General features: G+C 39.2%; 1 protein-coding gene across 1 annotated transcript; it reads right to left on the bottom strand.

Moving 5' to 3' along the window:
• Positions 1–17,311: 17,311 nt before the first annotated feature.
• SMIM32 (small integral membrane protein 32) lies at positions 17,312–20,178 on the bottom strand. Its single transcript, XM_074290864.1, has one exon. The coding sequence runs from the start codon at positions 18,779–18,781 to the stop codon at positions 18,416–18,418; it is 366 nt and encodes a 121-aa protein (XP_074146965.1). The 5' UTR covers positions 18,782–20,178; the 3' UTR covers positions 17,312–18,415.
• Positions 20,179–20,613: the final 435 nt, after the last annotated feature.

Here is a 20,613-nt window from a genome sequence, read left to right as displayed (position 1 = left end):
CAAGGCAAATTAAATTAATTGTTAAGAGAGCAAAGATGAATTCTTTCTTTTCTCTTCTCATTCTCTAAACTGTAGCAGGAAATGAGGAGTTGGGGAAGATGGAACTTATTTTCAAAACCCCTTACCTTCAATTTGGTTTGTAAACTATTATCTTTTTCAAGCTCTCTCTAGACTAGTTCTCTGTTCTATACCTGGTCCCTGATAAATTCTTCTTTGCTCTGGAGTGTCACAGTTCTACCTCAGTTTCTCTGGCATTATGGCTCAAGAAGCCCAGGGGCTACAGAATATGAATACTGTCTAAAGTTAGGTGAGGAGCTATTGAATGGAGAACATACCCATTCCTACCATACCTCTAGCTACCCTGCTATCATCAGTAGTCCTCTCACAAGGTTTTCACTGAGGCAAGCCCACCACATCACCTTTCTATAGTGGGGGACAGTTCAAATTGCCCAGAGGACCAGTGGTGGAACTGTTCCGGAGAGTCTTGCCCTCATCATGGGTCATCATTGGTGGCCCTCCCATGAAGCAAGGCTCAGGTTAGGATTTGTCTGGGCACTGGGGATGCCTGGGCAGATAAATTCCTGTTTCTTTGTTTCACCTTCCTAGAGACATCTAGAAAGGTTGCTATAGAAAAGGGAAGTTTTGCTTGTGGCAAAGATGGGTCAGCTTCCCTCCTCCATGCCTAGAGATTCTCCTTTAAGCTGAATCTTAATGCAGAGACAAATACTGGGCTTGAGAAAAATACCTCAATCTCAAAACCTGAACTCTGAATAAATTAGCTGAATTCCAATCTCTCCACCCACCAACTCTCTGGACAAGTCCATTCTTAAAATCATTTCTTTTCTCTTTCAAACCCTAGGACTAATACTATACCTCTGTCCTCAGGCAAAAAGCGGCAAACCAAAACACACCCAGCATACTTGTCTCTTTCAAAGCTGAAAAACTCAACCTAATGAGACCTGGGACCCACCCACCCCTCAACTTTTTTTCAGAGGTCCAAGACCAAGCCAAAACTAGAGAAGCCCATTCTGAGCCCTCGATGTTTCTTCCACTCTGCTGCTAACACCTGTTGGTTTCCTTTAACTCTCTAACTTGATACTCTCAGCTCTCTTCTCAGGGCAACTTCTGCCTCTTGAAAGAAACACTCAGAGCAGATGTGCCCTTGGAATACAAATCTCTCCCAGACTTAGGCCTGTAGAAAACTGTCCGAGGAGACCCCAGTCTCTGTCCTGAGTTCAAGCAGGAGGAAAACGAGAGAAACTACGTTAGTGAACAACACAGGGCCTGAACTGGCCCCCCCAGCATCCTGCTCCCTGGTAGGAATTTGGGATCTCGCCCTGTTTCCCCTTTTATCCCAGGACAGTCCGAACACCTCAGGGACTAGTAAACTGAGTAAGCAATGCTGATACTTTGCACTCCCTTTGACCCCTTCCAGCCCTCCCCCATAAGAGTGGGGAAAGTAAGAGGGAAGGTTCAGGACTTTTGCTTATTGAGGAACCAACTCTGTTTTGTTTTTTTGTTTTTGTTTTTTTTTGTTTTAAAGAAAAGCTGCACAGTTAAAAGATTTCTAAGAGCTTAAACAGCTTTCTTATCTTGACTAGATATCAAGGCCTCCAGCCCACCCAGACTTCTGAGTCCACACCCTTTAATCCCAACCCCAGGAGAAATTAGCTTTCCTGGAAATTAAGGTGAAAGAGCTAAACTCTAGGCCTCCCTTCAGCCTGGGACATGGGACAACTGACTGAGGACGACTGACTGGGACAAACACCCCTTTAATGCCCTGCTGCCATCCCCCACACCTCATGCCTCACCTCTTGGCATGAACCCCCAAATCTCTGACCCCTGTCAGCTCAAAGCAGTTAAGAGATCACCCCCTTTTCCCCATGCATTTGGAGGTGACTGCTTGAGGGAGATTGAAAGGGGACCTCAGAACTCTGAAGATCCTTGGAGAAAATCTTCAATTCTGCCTCAATAAGAGACTCTGCCCCAAGTATTTTTTTCTTAAATGAATTTAAGTTTTAACTGCTTGAGGGGGAAATGATATGGGTTGTGCTCCCTTTAAGACTAGTTATTTCAGATGGATTTATTCCTTTCTGATTCCCAACTCCTCCTAGCTGATACATTATCAATTCAGGAAGCTAGGATCTTTGATTCACAAATCCTGGTCAAAAGCACCCTTTTGAATTCCAATAGAAGATCTGGGCTTGTCCCAGCCCCCTACCAGATCTGAGCCAACTTGGAACTTCACCCACAGGCCGCATTTAGCTAAATCTCTCATTATAAAAGAGCCAAGCTAGAGTCCTCTCTTTGCAGAGGTTCCTAACATGGCAGCCTTACGCCTGGCATACCAAAGATCTCTGCCCAGTGGAATCCTGTTTCTGGTGCCCTCTTATTTCTACCCTCACCTTTTATTAACTAGATTTTAACCTTACTTCCAAACCCCATAATAAACCTCTATTATCAATCTAAAAAATAAATAAATCTCCTTTGAAATTATTAACCTTTGAAGCAAAATAGACCCCTTTCTTAATAACATTTCAAAACATTTATTGCTTAACCAAGATCCTAGTATCACAAAAGCCCATCTATATTCCAAAGACAAAGGAATAAAGGTCGAGTTTGCCAATGATTTTAGGAAAAGTAACAGGAGATGGGTGGGCAAATAGTTTCTGTTTTTCCCTTGACTATTTGAACTGCTTATTAGCTTCTGTAAAATTGGCTTCCTTTCTCTGAGCACTCAGGGAATGGACTGCCTGCTTCTCACTACATTCTAATAAACTTCTACTCTTTGCTTTGAAAGATCTCTGAGTAGTCATTTTTGGTCAGGGGTTGCACAGTCCCACACAATAGGAAGAAGTATATTCAATATTTTGAATTTAATACTGGAGTATGAATGGCTTATATACAATCAATCAGGAAGATGGATACTCTTTGGAAAGGCTATGCGACCCTTTCCTTTGTCCACCATTGAGACTAGGCATAATGTATTGAGAAGTGTTATTTCTAATTTTGTTTCTAATGTCTGGTCATGGTACTTGGCTGACTATAAGTATGTCAAAGTTAGTCTCATAATATTGTCTTTAGGTTTTGATCTTACCTAACTTTTGCAGATTCAGAGGGGCTAGGAATGGAATGGATCAATTATAAAAAGGAAAAGCTGGTTTCATATAGAGGGTCACAGTCAGTGGGGAAACTTTGGGTAAGGCATAAGACACTTCAATCCAGGGGGGACGTGCTAACAATGTCTCCTTTGACTCTCCATCTCCCTTTAGGGCCCTAAGCTTTCCTGAGAAGTCAAGGAGCGGTGACAACCTGTGTTGAGATTGAAGCAGAGGGATACCAGGTGGAAGAGTGATACCAGGTGGCAAACTACATACAATAGTGTAACATGCCCTCCTGGCAGTTAAAATTACTAGTCTGTCCTGCCCAACAAAGTACCTTTGACCACTGACCTTTGCAGTGTCAACTCTACCCAGTTCGCCTCCTCTGAGGGCTTCAAAGATCTCTGGCCACGATCTCTTGAATCTATAATTTAATAACCAGTAGCGCACTCAAGAACAGCTATGTGTAATCTTAAAAGCCTTTATCATACTTACTCACATAATGCCCTGACTTGATGCCCTGACTTGTTGGTTCCCTAGTGAACACCTGGTCAGAAGACTCACGTGTTCACTACCAAACTCTTTACCTCTCTGGGCTATCTATCCACTTGGCTCAGGGAGCCAGGTTAAAGAGAGTGACTGCTGTCTGCAGTGGGCTTATAAAGGGCCTGTGAGGTCACACACACAGCCAATCAGCCAGAGAATCACCCATTACGAAGCTATCTCAATGTGGCCAAGATCCCACCCACTGGGCTGTCCTAATATCCACAGAGAATACTTCCTGGGGCACTCAATCTCCCATTGCGCTGTGGTGCTGCCCATTTAAAGGGCCCTTACAATTCCCTTCTCTTGTTTTGTGGGAACCACATCTTTACACAATAGCAAGTTGTTTATGTGGTCCCATGTGCACAGTTTTGTTTTTGTTATGTTATAAAAAGGGGAAAGCCCTTAAAATAAAGGAACTCCATTTTCCCACCATCCTTGGGAGTCCCCCCTCATCATTTCTCTGCTAGGAAGGTATATTTTAATCACCCTGGTTAGGGGCTCTAGAAAGCAATGGTACGTTTTGTCACCCCAACTTGGGGGCTCTAGAAAGCAAGACTCAATATTTTAATCACCCCAAATTGGGAGCTCTAGAAAGCAGGACACAACACTTGGCACCCAACGTGGGACTCTAGGTGAGGTTCTATACAAATTAGCTCGACTGACATGATTGACCAAGTTCAGCGGAAAAGTGAAGAATAGGGTAAGTATAAAAATAGGCAAGCAGGAAGAATATGTAAGGGATAGTCTAGTCACTTTCATTTTTCAGCCAAAATGGGGCAGATACTAAGAAAAGAGCCTTCCCCACTCTGAGAGAAGTATGAAGCATGTGTGATTAGATTAATAGAGAAGCAAGGTTTGTTGGTGACTCAGAGGCAGATCACTGGGCTCTTAAATATATTAGAGTGCATATCTCCTTGGCCCTCTAAGGAAGAGAGATTAGAGCCAGAGATGTGGAAATTAGTGGGAGAGCAACTAATTGAATATTACAAAGCTATGGGTCTCGACTCAATTCCCAAAAAAGCATTCCTTATGTAGAATATAATATAATTAGCTTTAAAGAATCCCACAAGTTTTAAAACAAGAAAAGATTTTAATATGACTGGCCAGGCAAGGAAGTGTGAAGAGAAAAAGCCTGAGGGGATGGTACTGATATAACCAACTTAAGTACCTCAAGTACTCAGCTGATAAGCCTAAAGAATATGGTACTTCTCTGTACAGCTCAGTTTCACTTCTTCCCACAAAGGAGCATGTGCCCTTAAGGTATTCCCCATATCCTGACCCTCCTCCCTTAACTCTGCCTTCATGGGCAGGAGGAGGAGTGGGAAGGGCAGTGACACTATCAGCACCAGCAGCTGAACTTGTCCATGCCCCTTTGGGGTGGAGATTTGGGGATGGAGCAGAGGATTTTGCTCTTTTTTTTAGTGTTAAAAAAAAAAAAAAAGGTTTCCCCATCAATCTAAGGGGAAGAGACATTTTACAACAGTTAGGAAACAATTAAGTACTTCAGCTTTTTAGGCAGGGCTGCTGTAGAAGGCCTGCCAGCACTCACCTGTTCCCATTCAATGGAAAAGTAATACACTGGTGTGGGTGAAAGTATTCCTTAATCGGTGAAAAAATTCAGGCCTACTGATATATACTTCTGAAATGTAATTTGGTGATATTTATGCAGATTTTGAGTCCCAACAACAGAATCCAGGATTAAGATGCTCCTCCAAAAATAAAAAAGAGGGGGAGCCACAGATAACTAGAGAACTTATAAATTTAACTTTATATATTAACAATTTTTAAAAATTTTTGATGGAGATGCACTGGCTCCGGCAGACAGGTTTCATAATAAGCCTGAAAGGCAGTGTCCAGTATGAGCAGCTCCACTATCTTTAGATGATCATCAGGTGATGTGGAGAGATCCAGAAAGCAGTGAATGCAAGGGACAGATAGGAAACTGCTTGTATCTCAACAGATGGAGAAGGAACCTGATGGGTGCCAAGGAGCCATATCCACCTTGTCCATTTGAGAGAGAGTGAGTGAGACAGAGAGAGAGAGAGAGAGAGAGAGAGAGAGAGAGAGAGAGGGAGAGAGAGAGAGTGCTCGAAAGGGAGAGGACCTTCAGGGTGAAGGAGAAAACCCATTGCTGACTATGCTAACCACTGAAAGAGCCTGGCAGTTAACACTTTGTGTACTCATAAACATCAAAAATAATTCTTTTTTTTTTTTTAATTTTTCTTTCTTTTTAAAAATTTTTTAAAATTAATTTAATAATTATAACATTTTTTGACAGTACATATGCATAGGTAATTTTTTACAACATTATCCCTTATACTCCCTTCTGTTCCAAATTTTCCCCTCCTTCCCTCCATCCCCTCCCCTAGATGGAAGGAATTCCCATACATATTAAATATGTTATAGTATATCCTAGATACAATATATATGTGCAGAACCGAATTTTTGTTGTTGCAAAGGAAGAATTGGATTCAGAAAGTAAAAATAACCTGGGAAGAAAAACAAAAAATGCTAACAGTTTATACTCAATTCCCAGTGTTCCTTCTCTGGGTGTAGCTGATTCTGTCCATCATTGATCAATTGGAACTGGATTAGATCTTCTCTATGTTAAAGATATCCACTTCCATCAGAATACATCCTCATTCAGTATCATTGTTGAAGTGTATAATGATCTCCTAGTTCTGCTCATTTCACTCACCATCAGTTGATGTAAGTCTCTCCAAGCCTCTCTGTATTCATCCTGCTGGTCATTTCTTACAGAACAATAATATTCCATAACATTTATATACCATAATTTACTCAACCATTCTCCAATTTCCAGTTTCTAGCCACTACAAAAAGGGCTGCCACAAACATTTTGGCACATACAGGTACCTTTCCCTTCTTTAGTATTTCCTTGGGATATAAGCCCAGTAGTAGCACTGCTAGATCAAAGGGTAGGCACAGTTTGATAACTTTTTGGGCATAATTCCAGATTGCTCTCCAGAATGGATGGATTCTTTCACAACTCCACCAACAATGCATTAGTTTCCCAGTTTTCCCACATCCCCTCCAACATTCATCATTATCTTTTCCTGTCATTTTAGCCAATCTGACAGGTGTGTAATGGTATCTCAGAGTTGTCTTAATTTGCATTTCTCTGATCAATAGTGATTTGGAACACTCTTTCATATGAGTGGAAATAGTTTCCATTTCATCATCTGAAAATTGTCTGTTCATATCCTTTGACCATTTGTCAATTGGAGAATGGCTTGATTTCTTATAAATTAAAGTCAATTATCTATATATTTTGGAAATGAGGCCTTTATCAGAACCTTTAACTGTAAAAATGTTTTCCCAATTTGTTACTTCCCTTCTAATCTTGTTTGCATTAGTTTTGTTTGTACAAAAGCTTTGTAATTTGAGGTCAAAATTTTCTACTTTGTGATCGATAATGATCTCTAGTTCTCCTTTGGTCACAAATTCCTTCCTCCTCCACAAGTCTGAGAAGTATAGTATCCTATGTTTCTCTAATTTATTTATGATCTTGTTCTTTATGCCTAAATTTTGATCTTTTCTTAGTATGTGGTGTTAAGTGTGGGTCCATGCCTAGTTTCTGCCATACTAATTTTCTGCAGTTTTTGTCAAATAATGAATTCTTATCCCAAAAGTTGGGATCTTTGGGTTGGTCAAACAGTAGATTGCTATTTTTATTCACTATCTTGCCCTGTGAACCTAACCTATTCCACTGATCAATTAGTTTATTTCTTAGCCAATACCAAATGGTTTTGGTGACTGCTGCTTTATAATATACTTTTAGATCAGGTACAGCTTGGCCACCTTCATTTGATTTTTTTTTTTTTTTTTAATTAATTCCCTTGAAATTCTCCACCTGTTGTTCTTCCATATAAATTTTATTGTTATTTTTTCTCAGTCATTAAAATAGTTTCTTGGGAGTCTGATTGGTATAGCACTAAATAAATAGATTAGGGAGTATTGTCATCTTTATTATATTCGCTCAGCCTATCCAAGAGCACTTAATGTCTTTCCAATTATTTAAATCTGACTTCATTTTTGTGGCAAGTGTTTTGTAATTTTGTTCCTATAATTCCTGACTTTCCTTTGGTAGATATATTCCCAAATATTTTATACTATCAACAGTTATTTTGAATGGAATTTCTCTTTGTATCTCTTGCTGCTGGATTGTGTTGGTAATGTATAAAAATGTTGAGGATTGATATGGATTTATTTTGTATCCTGCAACTTTGCTAAAGTTATGAATTATTTCTAATAGCTTTTTAGCAGAGTCTTTGGGGTTCTCTAAGTATACCATCATGTCATCTGCAAAGAGTGATAGTTTGATTTCCTCATTACCTACTTCGAATCTCATTACCTTGAATCTCTTTCTTAGCTCTTATTGCCGAGGCTAGCGTTTCTTGTATAATATTGAATAGTAATGGTCATAGTGGGCAATCTTGTTTCACTCCTGATCTTACTGGGAAAGGTTCCAGTTTATCCCCATTACATATGATGTTTACTGATGGTTTTAAATATATGCTCCTTATTATTTTAAGGAACAGTCCATTTATTCCTATACTCTCAAGTGTTTTTAGTAGGAATAGATGTTGGATTTTATCAAATGCTTTTTCTGCACCTATTGAGATGATCATACAGTTTGTTAATTTGGATATTGATATAGTCAATTATACTAATAGTTTCCCTAATATCGAACCAGCCCTGCATTCCTGGTATAAATCCCACTTGGTCATAGTGTATTATCCTGGGAATGATTTTATGTAGGTTTTTTTTGCTAATATTTTATTTAAGATTTTAACATCAATATTCATTAGTGAGATTGGTCTATAATTTTCTTTCTCTGTTTTCAACCCACCTGGTTTAGGTATCAGTACCATGTCTGTGTCATTAAAGGAATTTGGTAGGACTCCTTCAATCTCCATTTTTTCAAATAGTTTATATAACATTGGAGTTAATTGATCTTTTAATGTTTGGTAGAATTCACATGTAAATCCATCTGATCCTGGGGATTTTTTCTTAGGGAGTTGATTAATAGCTTGTTCTATTTCTTTTTCTGGAATGGGCCTATTTAGATGATTTATTTCTTCCTCTGTTAATCTGAGCAAGCTATATTTTTGAAGGTATTCTCCATTTCATTTAAGTTATTGAATTTATTGGCGTAAAGTTGGGCAAAGTAACTCCTAATTATTGTTCTAATTTCCTCTTCATGAGTGGTGAGTTCTCCCTTTTCATTTTTAAGACTAACAATTTGCTTTTCCTCTTTCCTTTTTTTAATCAGATTTACTAAGGGTTTGTCTATTTTTATGTTTTTTTTTCATAGAACCAACTCTTAGTTTTATTAATTAATTCCATAGTTTTTTTTTTACTTTCAAATTTATTAATCTCTTCTTTTATTTTTAGCATTTCAAGTTTCGTGTTTGTCTGGGGGGTTTTAATTTGTTCCTTTTCTAGCATTTTTAGTTGTAAGCCCAATTCATTGACCTTCTCTTTCTCTATTTCAAGTAGACCTCTAGAGATATAAAATTTACCCTTATTACTGCTTTGGCTGTATGCCACACATTTTGGTATGATGTCTCATTATTGTCATTTTCTTGGGTGAAGTTATTAATTATGTCTATGATTTGCTATTTCACCCAATCATTCTTTAGTATCAGATTATTTAGTATCCAATTATCTTTGGTCTATTTTCCCCTGGCTTTTTATTGAATGTAATTTTCATTGCATTGTGGTCTGAAAAGAATGCATTCACTATTTCTGCTTTACTGCGTTTGATTTTGAGGTTTTTATGTCTTAATATATGGTCAATTTTTGTATAGGTTCCAAGAACTGCTGAAAAGAAAGTGTACTCCTTTCTGTCTCCATTTAGCTTTCTCCAATGATCTATCATATCAAACTTTTCTAGTATTCTATTTACCTCTTTGACTTCTTTCTTATTTATTTTGTGGTTTGATTTATCTAATTCTGAGAGTGCAAGTTTGAGATCTCCCACTATTATAGTTTTGCTGTCTATTTCTTCTTGCAGCTCTCTTAATTTCTCTTTTAAGAATTTAGATGCTACACTACTTGGTGCATATATGTTTAATATTGATACTGCTTCGTTATCTATGCTACCCTTAAGTAAGATATAATGCCCTTCCTTATCTCTTTTAATTAGATCAATTTTTGCTTTTGCTTGATCTGAGATGAGGATGGCTACCCCTGTTTTTTTGGCTTCACCTGAAGCATAGTAGATTCTGCTCCAACCTTTTACCTTTATTTTGTATGTATCACCCTGTTTCGGGTGTGTTTCCTGTAAACAACATATTGTAGGATTCTGGCTTTTAATCCAGTCTGCTAACTGCTTCCTCTTTATGGGGGAGTTTACCCCATTCACATTTATGGTTAAAATGACCAATTCTATATTGCTTGCCATCCTGTTAATCCCTGCTTATACTTTTCTTCTTTCCTTCCCCCTTATCCCCCTCCACAGTCTTAAACTTGTGAGCACCACTTGCTTTTCACAGCCCTCCCTTTTTAGTATCCTTCCCCCACCTTAAAATTCCTCCCCCTATTTTACCCCTTTTCCTCACAATTTCTGTATTCCCTTCCTCTTAGTTTACTCCTTCCCTTTTCACTTTTTCCCTCCCACTTTTGAATGAAATGGAAGGAGTTTCACAATAAATCGAATATGTCTATTGATACACACTATGTTCATCCCCCTCCCTTCTTTCTCTCAGATATAATAGGTTACCTTTGCCTCTTCATGAGATGTAATACCACCATTTTACCCTTTTTTATGATATAATTTCCTTTCCACTTCTAGTTTCAAGGACAAATTATACATGTGTCCTTTATATATCTTTATGGCAGAAATATAATTCTCAACATTTCTTTTTACCTTTTTAGAAATCTCTTGAGTTCTGTATTTGAAGATCAAACTTTTTGTGTAGATCTTGTTTTTTCATCAAGAATAGATAGAATTCATTTATTTCATTAAATGTCCATCTTTTTCCCTAGAAAAAGATGCTCATTTTTGCTGGGTATGTTATTCTTGGTTGCATACCAAGTTCCTTAGCCTTTCAAAATATCATATTTCAGGCTCTTTGCGCCTTTAATATGGACACTGCTAGATCCTGGGTTATCCTAATTGTGGCTCCTCCATATCTGAATTGATTTTTTTCTAGCAGCTTGCAATATTTTTTCCTTTGTCTGATGGTTCTTGAACTTGGCCACTATATTTCTTGGCATTTTGATTTTAGAGTCCCTTTCAGTAGGTGATTAATGAATTTTTTCAATGTCTATTTTACCATCTGTTTCTAAACCGTCTGGGCAGTTCTCTTTGATAATTTCCTGGAAAATAGTGTCCATCCTCTTTTTTTCCTCATATTTTTCAGGGAGTCCAATTATTCTCTAATTGTCTCTCCTGGATCTATTTTCCAGGTCTGTTATCTTCTCAATAAGGTACTTGACATTCTTTTCCATTGTTTTATTTTTCTGGTTTTGCTTGACTACTTCTTGGTTTCTCCTTGAGTCATTTAATTCTACTTTTTGATTCTGATTTTCAATGATGTATTTTCTTCACTCACTTTTTAAAAATATCTTTTTGTAATTGTCCAACTGAGTTTTTAAGTGTTTTTTTCTTCTATGGAATTTTTTTTTCCATTTCATTAATTTTACTTTTAGAGAGCTGTTTTCTTTTTCCAACTCACTAATTTTATTTCTCAATGATTTGATTTCTTTATCCACTCTTGATGACTTCTCCAGGCTCTCTTGCCAAGCTTCCCTTTCCTTTTCCCATTTCTCTTCCAGCTCTCTTGTGAGAGCCTTTTTGATTTCCTCTATGAGAGTCTTGTGTATTGAGGAGCAGATCATATCCCCCTTAGGGGATTCCTCTGGAGACAGTCTGCTTTTAGTCTCCTCAGGGTTTGAAGTCTGCTCACTATCCATACAGAAGCTGTCAATGATTAGAGCCCTTTTCCATTTTTTTTTTTTTCATTTTGTCAGAGAAGAATAAAAAAAAAAAAAAACTGACAAGAGAAACAATTTGTCTGGTTTTTTTTTGGGGGAGGACCGGATGGTGTTACAAGGCTTCTTCTACAGACTGTGGGAGACAGCAGCAAGGCACTAGCAGGACAGCAATGGCTGCGCTGCGTCTGTGCTCTGAGGCTCTAAGAACGGGCTGAGTCACTCCAGGTGGGGATGGGAGTGGCCAGGTCCTGAGAGATGCTAGCTTTTTGGAGTTTTATTCTTTACCTCCTGTGTTTACACCTTCTCTGCTGATCCTGGCTTGCTCCTAAGATGGAATATCCACACTGTGGTAAAGGTCTCCAATGAAACAGCAGAGATCAAACCCCTCCTACTTCTGGTCTGAGCAATGTGAGCTGTTTGCCTCACTCTCCCTACTTGCCCTCAGCCTGCACCAGTCTATTCGTCCCCTCCCCCGAGCAAAAACATACCTTTTCTGGAGAATTTCAAGAATGTCTTCTGTTGGTAATTATTTATGGTTTTTTGTTTTGTTTTGTTTTGTTTTTTTTTCCAGTTAAGCATTAATTCCGAGGCTTGTCATGAAGTAAATTCTGAGAGAAACCATGGAGCTCAAGCAGCTGTGTGCCTCCTCTCCGCCATCTTGGCCAGAAGTCCAAAAATAATTCTCAATAAGACTGATTGATGCAGGACTTCAAAACCTGCAGGAATCATTGGATTCCCTGACACATGAAGTTATGGACAATAGTTTGCTTTTGGACTATTTCTTGACTGCTGAAGGGGGTTTATGTGTGGTTGTAAATTGATAGTTATTTTTTTACACCTTCCTTCTGGAACTCATGGAAATCTTTATAGTATTTTGTTTATTCATATTGTTTGTTATGTTACTATTTGCTTATATGATATTACAACTTGCCTGTGTGATTCCTCCCATGGAATGGATTTAATCATTAGTATATACTTACTTCAATTAAAACAAAAGAAAGGGTGAGATGTAAAGGGTCACAGTCAGTGGGGAAACTCTGAGTAAGGTATAAAACTCTTCAGCCCAGAGGGAACCTGTTAACAATGTCTGGTTCGGCTCCACATCTCCCCTAAGAGCTCTTGGCTTTTCTGAGAAGTCAGGGGGTGGTGATAATCTGTGTTGAAATTGAAGCAGAGTGGTATCAGGTGGAAGAGTGATACCAGATGGCAAACTACATACAATAGCAAGTTGCTTATGTGGTCTCACATGCACAGTGTTGTTTTTGTTACATTATAAAAAGGGGAAAGCCCTTGAAATAAACTCTATTTTTCCATCATCCTTGGGAATTCCACCTCACCACTTCTCCACTAGGAAGAGATATTTTAATCACCCCGGTTGGGGGCTCTAGAAACCAACAGTACATTTTGTCACCCCAACTTGGGGACTCTAGAAAGCAGGACATAACAGTTTCTACCATGAACTACAGAAAGACTTCATGAAATAAAGATGAAAAAATGAGCAACATGGCCATTGGAAGCTATGCAAGTGAGGTGTGACCACTGTGTAAGCTCAATGAATAAATATATCCTGTCGGGATCCTTCAGAAATTTGAATGTTATGCATTCAAAATCTGATGAATGGTCTATAAGTAAGCTGTATGATCTTGGATGAGTTATTTTCCCTATCTAGTTTTTGGTTTCCTTATCAATCCTTTTTACCTTGTCTTGGAAGCACAAATAGAGCAAATTTTTTGTTTCTGTTGCCTGATGGAGAAATGGGGATGTAAGGGTCAATTAAATATAGTGATTAAAAGAGAAATGATCTGTATTATATACAAAGCTCTCCACAAAACTGAAATAGACTTAGGGAGTTTTAGGTGGAAGTAAGGTCATGGAGCCAAGGAAAAATATACAAGAATGGCATGGTTCCTTGAGACCAGTGCCAGGAAGGTAAAACCCAGAATAAGTTGAGGTTTGTGAAATCTGCCAAATGCAACAAAAAGTGTTTTTTAAAGGGTTTTTTTGGGGGAGGAAAAAAGTGGGGTGTGGCAAGAAGACAGGTCTATTGATTGAGATGGATCAGGGTAATTTTAGTGGGAAAATTGGGTCTATCTAGCAGCTACTTTGCTGATCTGTCTCTGTTAACAAGGAAAGTAAGAGATGATATAGTTCAGTGGAAAGATCAAGAACTGATTGGAGTCAGAGAAGTGGAGTTCTATTGCTAGCCTTGCCATTTAATAGATTTAGGTCCAGTTTTTAAACCTTTGGGCATTAGTTTCTCATGTGTAAAATTGGGGATATGAGCCTCTCAACTTACCCTATGATCTCCAGACTGGAAAAGGTAGGAAAACCAAACAGTCAAAAGGAAATAGGTGTTTATATTTAAGCACCTGGAAAATCTAATTGATAAAACCTGGCCTTCTCTCTTTTTCAGGACTCTATTGCTGTAGAGCTATCCCTCTGGGAATACAGCTGAATTGGTCAATTGGGTGACACAATTCCATTCCTTACTTCCTTCATTCCCCATAATCTTACTTGGAGTTCTCTGTCTAAAAGAACATAAATTGTTATTATTGTTTTTTGCTTGTTGAAATTTTTGGACTGGGCTTCTTTCTTAAGGACAAACTTTAACCTCAAATCATTTTAACTTTTGGATTTAGCTTAGGTTAAGCCCAAATAGACATGGGCCCAAATTAACTCAGAGTGCAAGTAGCAATTTTTCAGTTTGGGCCAGAAAACCAGATTGGTTTTCCCTCCCAGATTGGACTTTTTTGTTTTTCTGGGACTAGGAAAAAGAGGCCATTATTTGCCTTATTCCTTTCTTATCTAACCTTAATCACTAAATGAGTGGTGACCTAAATCAAACTGACCTAAGCTTTAAAAGGCCATGGTCTCCCAAAGCATCCAGAGCTATCTCTAGTTATCCTGATTTATATTTTATCACTGATTTATATTTTATCACTGGAACCAGATGATTCTGGAAGTAAGACTGAGGCTGATGACTTTGCAGAACCCACCATGAATCAAATCCATTTCACTTGCATGTCATGGCATCATCTCTCTGATGCCATGATCCTATTCTGAGAACAAAGGACAAAGAATAACTGACATGTTTTATACATAACATGTATCTATGTGTACAAAGTTTCACAATGCTATATATTTTGAGCTTTAGAGTGAGTAATTTTTTTGAGACAGGTACTTTGGTTCATCATTACCTCTCTTTCGATGAGAAAATTAACTCTCAAAGTAAAGTGACTTGTTCAAGATCACATTGCTAATAAGTATCAAAGATGGCAGGTGGCTTAGTTATAACGTCTTTTCACTCTATTTACCTCAGTTTCTTTATCTGTAAAATAAACTGGAGGAGAAAATAGCAAACCACTCTGAATAGGATCAGTGAATAAAATACCAGCCCTTTAGTCAGGAGAATCTGAGTCCAAATGTAGCCTTGGACACTTACTACTTACTAGTGTTTTGACCCTAAGCAAATCACTTAATCCCAATTGCCTCAGGAAAAAAAAATGAGATAAACATCCAATGATACAGGATCAGATCAGAGACATAATATTCTCTTTAATTTTATGAATTCAGCTAATTCAAGATACTGAGATTTACAATCTGGTATCTATTCCTAATTTCATACTAATCCTATTCTTTTATTGTTTATTAGTGATCTTAACAATTAAATCAAATAATTTTTTCTTCATTTCTTTGACTTTTCTGCATTTTTTTATATTGTTGACCAATCTCTTCTTCCTATTAACCCTCTTCTCTTTAGGCTTTTGGGATAGTGTGCTCCTCTGGTTCTTTTACATTTCCTAGAACACCTTTGGTTTCTTGTCCCTTGATCATGGTTATCTCTCAGAGTTCTATTCTGTCATCTCTTAGTTCTCCATCCTCTCTCCTATAAATATCTCACCTACTTTTAGGGATTCAATGATCTTCACAGATAATTTCAAAATATTCAATTCTAATTTTTTACCAAAAGTTTTCCAAAACATCAACTGATAGACATCTTCATGTGAATGTCCAGTTGGCATGACAAGTGTCTAAAAGAGAATTTATCTCCCCCTTCCTTCCTCTGCTGACTTATAATTTCTCTCCTCCAAACTACCCTATTTCTATTATTGTACCACCATGCTCTCACTCACTCAGGTTCATTATCATGGATTCATCCTAGCCTATTTCCTTTTTTTCTTGAAATTCTAATCAGCTGCCACCTAGTATCCATATCAGTTTTCTCTTTCCTGGCCAGCCCCCTAGATCAATCATTCATTGTCCTTTGTACAACTGAAATTATCTTCTAATTGATTTTCTTGTTTCTGGACTCTTCTTTTTCAAGCCAATCTCAAACTAGCTGCAATAATAATCTTACACAACTGTGACCATATAACTTTTGCCAGCTCAAAACCCTTCAGTGGCTCCCTATTATTGCCATTAAGATAAAATACAAATTCATTAATCTGGCATTTAAGATACACTGTAATCCACTCCCCCCCACCTCAAGTCTTGTTTTCATAATATAATTTTTTAGCTAGAATAATTCATTCAGAAAATAATTAATCTCTACCTCTGTGCATTTGCACAGGTAAATCCTGTAAGTCATTACTATGATGAATTTCTTTCCCACTCCCCCCTCTCTGAATCATCTTTTTTTCCAGGTTCAACTCAAGCCATCCTCCCATCTTCCAAGCTATCAGTGATTTTTCCTTCTAAAATTACTTGTGCACTCATTTTCATTTTTGAAATCCAAGTCCAGCTTTATGTATAGTTAGAAAAGAAATGCCTATTGAATTGAATTATGAAATCACCATCTGGAAAAGTTTAAAGTGACCCAAATTGAAATCTCTTATCTATTATTAGTTTCCTAAAAACATTGTTTTGGCAATAGGTCACTTCCTGGGTTAAATTCTTCTAATTCAGTCATTACTTTGGGTATTTTTAGGAAGAAAGATCTGTGCTGGTTACTTGACTAGTGCCTCTATAGCCACCTGGATTACCGGGTAAAAGTTTAAGCAAAATGAAGTATTAGAAATTTGGTTTTTGCCTCTGTTTTCTTGGGGTTGGGAAATAGTTAGGGGCATCTTATGCTTCTCCCCATAAATCATATGGCACTGTTATGAGACAGTAGGGCTAGGTGCAAGAAGGGTCCATTATATCTTAAGGAAATGATTATGGAGACTAGCAGAGAGGTATGCCATTTTCCCTAATATTTACTGAATTGCTTGGTCTTTAACTCTTTAGAGTTCACATACTAAAATGTCAAAAAGATTAGTTCCAGATTGATTTCTAGAATAACACACACACATATATCCAAACCTTTCATTTGATAGGAGATAATGGAGATTTTGTGACATGAAAAGACTTGTCCAAGATCAGTTGATAAATTCAATTAGATACTGACAAACCTGGTATTAGAGCCCAAATCATGTGTCTTCTAGTCCTAGAAATCCCATGCTTCTTCCCCTACAACACTGCCTCCGACTAAAGCATATTGTGCCAAAAACAGAATCAAGTCTCACTAATTTGAGTAATTTGGCAAAAGGGTGAGCATAAATCAAAAATATCCTCACTGAAGCAATTTTGTGACATTTTCCAGTTGATTCAGTAACTAGAGTGGCAGTCAGAGGTAACTAAGCACATTATCAGGTAGGAAGGAGCCTGCTAGCCTGAAATATCTCAAAGTCTAGCCCAACCAAAGACCACAGATTTCATGTCAGTGGAGTTCAAATTACTGAGGTTTTATTGTATAAATGGTTGGTTTAAACAATGCAAAGCAGGAAGGAAAGTTTTTCTCCTCATGCTGTCCCACTGATACAAATCTCTTTATGTGAGATAAAAGTGTGATACATACACACAACATATGTACATTATATATGTCTTGGCAGTTCTGAACAGCTTGGTGTGCAAGTCTTTTATAGACTACAGGTGAAATGTTTATATTTTTATTGTCAGAACATCATATATGGTGGTTTGTGAGGAACACTCCACAGTGTGATGGCATGGCCTTTATTTCTTTTGACATGCCTAGAATTAGTATGGGGGGAAAAAAAAAAAACTGATGGTAAGATTGGAGTAACCATTTGAAGCTTTAACAATCCCCCAAGCAAATACACGTTTTACTTATCACAGTTTCTGGTTTGATTTGCTAATCTGACTCCCACTGGGTTCGTTTTTTTTTTTTTTTTTTTTTTTTGTTTGTTTTTGTTTTTGAAATACCTTTTTATGAAGGCTCATTGCTTTGGAAAAAGCTAAGCAAAAATTCAAGTTCAGAGGTTTATTCAGTCTTTCCAGTTATGAAATTCATTTAGTACTGAAGTCCAAGCTGAGTAACAAGTACCCTGAATCCTGTCTTGCATATTTGCAGGAGACTGCAAATATGCTTTTCTGAAGACTTTTCAACCCCACATTGGACTGTGGGGGATATTCTCTCTGGGAAGGCAGAAATGACAGTTTGAGTACTTTAAACCTAATTTCTTAAAACTTGAAACCAATACAATTTTCATCATTCTATCATTTAAGTTAGTGTGAGGCCACAAACTTATTCCCGCTTGTATTTATCCAAGGAATTAATACATCCATATAGAGTATATAAACCGTAACAAATGCCATCCAAGGAAAATTCTAGGGATTTTTTTTTTTAATGTAGTAATAAAGACTAGCCCTTTGGGGACCAGTTTGGAACATTAATCTATGTCCACTTGATCCCTCTATAACAGTCCTACTCTTTTTCATCCACATCGTGGTCAAAGAAAAAGGAGACGTTTTACGAGTCAGGTTTTCTTCTCTCAGAGCAGACCCCAGAAGCACAAAGAATTTTCAAGTCAAAAGGAGCAGACAGGGTCTGCTCCTTCCAGCTGCTGGCTTCCTGTGGTGTTAGCCTGCGTTTTCCACGGAGTCCGAGCCTCCCTCAGAGATCGATCGTAAGGTAAGGTGGCAAAGGAGTTTTTCAGCTGACAGTTAATGAAGAGTAGGATGATAGACACTGACAGGAGTAGGAAGAAGAACAACACGAGGTAAGTCACCAGGTCTGGCTTACTTATCTCCCCCTCCTTGAGACCCCGGGCTGTCGACACGTAGAGAGCAGAAGAGCTCACAGGCTTCGTGGTCCCGCTCCCATACAGGGTGCTGGTGTGCAGCGGGAGCGGGACTTCGGCGGCACTGGTGGAATTGAAGAGTTCGCCATACATGTTCCCGCGTAGGCACCCGAGCTGTAGGGGGTCAAGGCAGGCCAGAGCCGCCGGCCACCTCGCTAGGACCGCACCTGCTCCCTTACGGGCCTCAGACGCTGTTCCCCTCTAACCTACGGGAAGCCAGCCCTTCTTGGGATGCAATCCCACCCAGCTCCCGCCGCGTCTTTTCATCTGACCGCAGACGATCGGGCTGGAGGGAAAGTGGGAGCGAAGCCCTTCCGAGGCTGGCGTCTGGTGTCCCCACTGTCTCTCTTGGCGCACTCCAGGAGCCGCCTCGGTGGAGTTAGGCGAAGAGGAACGAGGCGCTACGCGGCGGGTGCAGAGGCAACAGAGAGGTGCGCCGTAGTCCGGTCGGGCCCAAGAAACCGGCAGCCTCTGGAGCCCAGGAAGAGACACTCACCTGGGTGACGAGTCCCTAGGGTTCTCAGTACATAGATTGAACCCTTTCTTCTGAGCGCCCACACCGAAGATGGCATGCTTCCAGCGGGTTGCCGGGAGGGAGTCCCGAAAGCCGCATGGTTGGACCGAGAGGCAATTGCTTCCTAAATTAGAGATAGGCGGTCGAAAGCTATCCGTTCCCGCGAGGTTCGCATTCTCTGCGCCACATAATCTTGCTCCCCTGAGCGGCGCCGTAACCACAGTGTCCCCTTAACTGCTGGGAAGGTTTGATTTCTTAAAAAGCTCAGCCTTCCGGGCCGTAGGCTCGGGTCCCCCTCGGGCTGCTCGCCCCACCCTTCTACTTCTTCCTCCCTACCCCCACCCCCAGAAATATGTTAGCACAGAGGCTACAGGCTCGGTCAGTTCCAGCTGAGTTGGGCTCCGGGTTGTGCAGCAAGGACGCGCATCCTTTCTACGCCTCGCGGGTCTCCAGTCTGACTTGATGAGTCTCTAAAATGCTGTTTCTTCCCTCATGAGCCAGTGATCTTAGGTGTTTCTTTGTTTGTTTTTTTCGAAAGCGGATTTGCTAGAAGCTTTTGAATATACCTGGAACCCAGAAGTCTCGAATTGAAGTGTAGCAATCCAGCTGGCTAAGGGCTGAAGAGTGTGCCCGAGGGGAAGGAGCCTTTCTGCATTAGCACCTTAGGCAAAGCTGCTGAGAATAGGTGATTGTAGGGTCTACTGAGCAGGTTTTTTCTATTGGTTTTTAGGTCTCTCTGCCTTTGATTAGTATGAAGATTTCACATTTCTTGGACGTTTACCTTTCGCTTCTGGCCTTAAGGAGGCTTTTGTCTGCATTTTTCCTTCCTAGCCATGTCCAAGCCAAATTTTCATTCGTTGTACCCAAGCAAGAATGGTTAAGACTAAAGATTGCTTTATGAAAAATCTCGATCTTTTTTCCTGTTGAGCTTAAACACGCTGGTGTTTCTACCGGAATGCAAATAACAACAAGAGATGTATTTTACCTCCCAATTGTCTCTTAGCAAGGAAATGCTGGTCGCGGGGACAAGTTTAGGTCTTGGAGGTCATTGTAATTGTAAAGTTCAGCTTGTTTCCCTGCAATCAGCTCTCCTGAAGTATCACACTTTCCGTTCCATTGTGTAAAGGAGATCTTTCCCAACTTGTAGACTTTTCCATCTTCATATCCCCAGCATTTATTGTGAAGGGGGAGGGAAACTGTGTTCCCTTTCAAATTATCACTCTGAAACTGTGTTCCCTTTTGATCTGTGATCCCTTTTGGAGTCTCCCCCCAGATAAGTTAGCTTTAGGGGATACCAGACCCTTTGATTCAAATGGAAATCTTGATCAAAAAGCATCCCTTTTGAAGAATCGTTAATTTCAATTGGAGATCTGGGCCGGATACCTGAGCCTCAAAGATTCTTTTTAAAAGG

Source organism: Sminthopsis crassicaudata, chromosome 2, assembly GCF_048593235.1.
Source record: "Sminthopsis crassicaudata isolate SCR6 chromosome 2, ASM4859323v1, whole genome shotgun sequence".
Classification (NCBI taxonomy): Eukaryota; Metazoa; Chordata; class Mammalia; order Dasyuromorphia; family Dasyuridae; genus Sminthopsis; species Sminthopsis crassicaudata.
This window is presented reverse-complemented; position numbering and strand designations above follow the sequence as displayed.

Excerpts from the sequence above, each read along its gene's own strand:
- SMIM32 (XM_074290864.1), bottom strand. The coding sequence starts at position 18,781 with ATGTATGGCGAACTCTTCAATTCCACCAGTGCCGCCGAAGTCCCGCTC.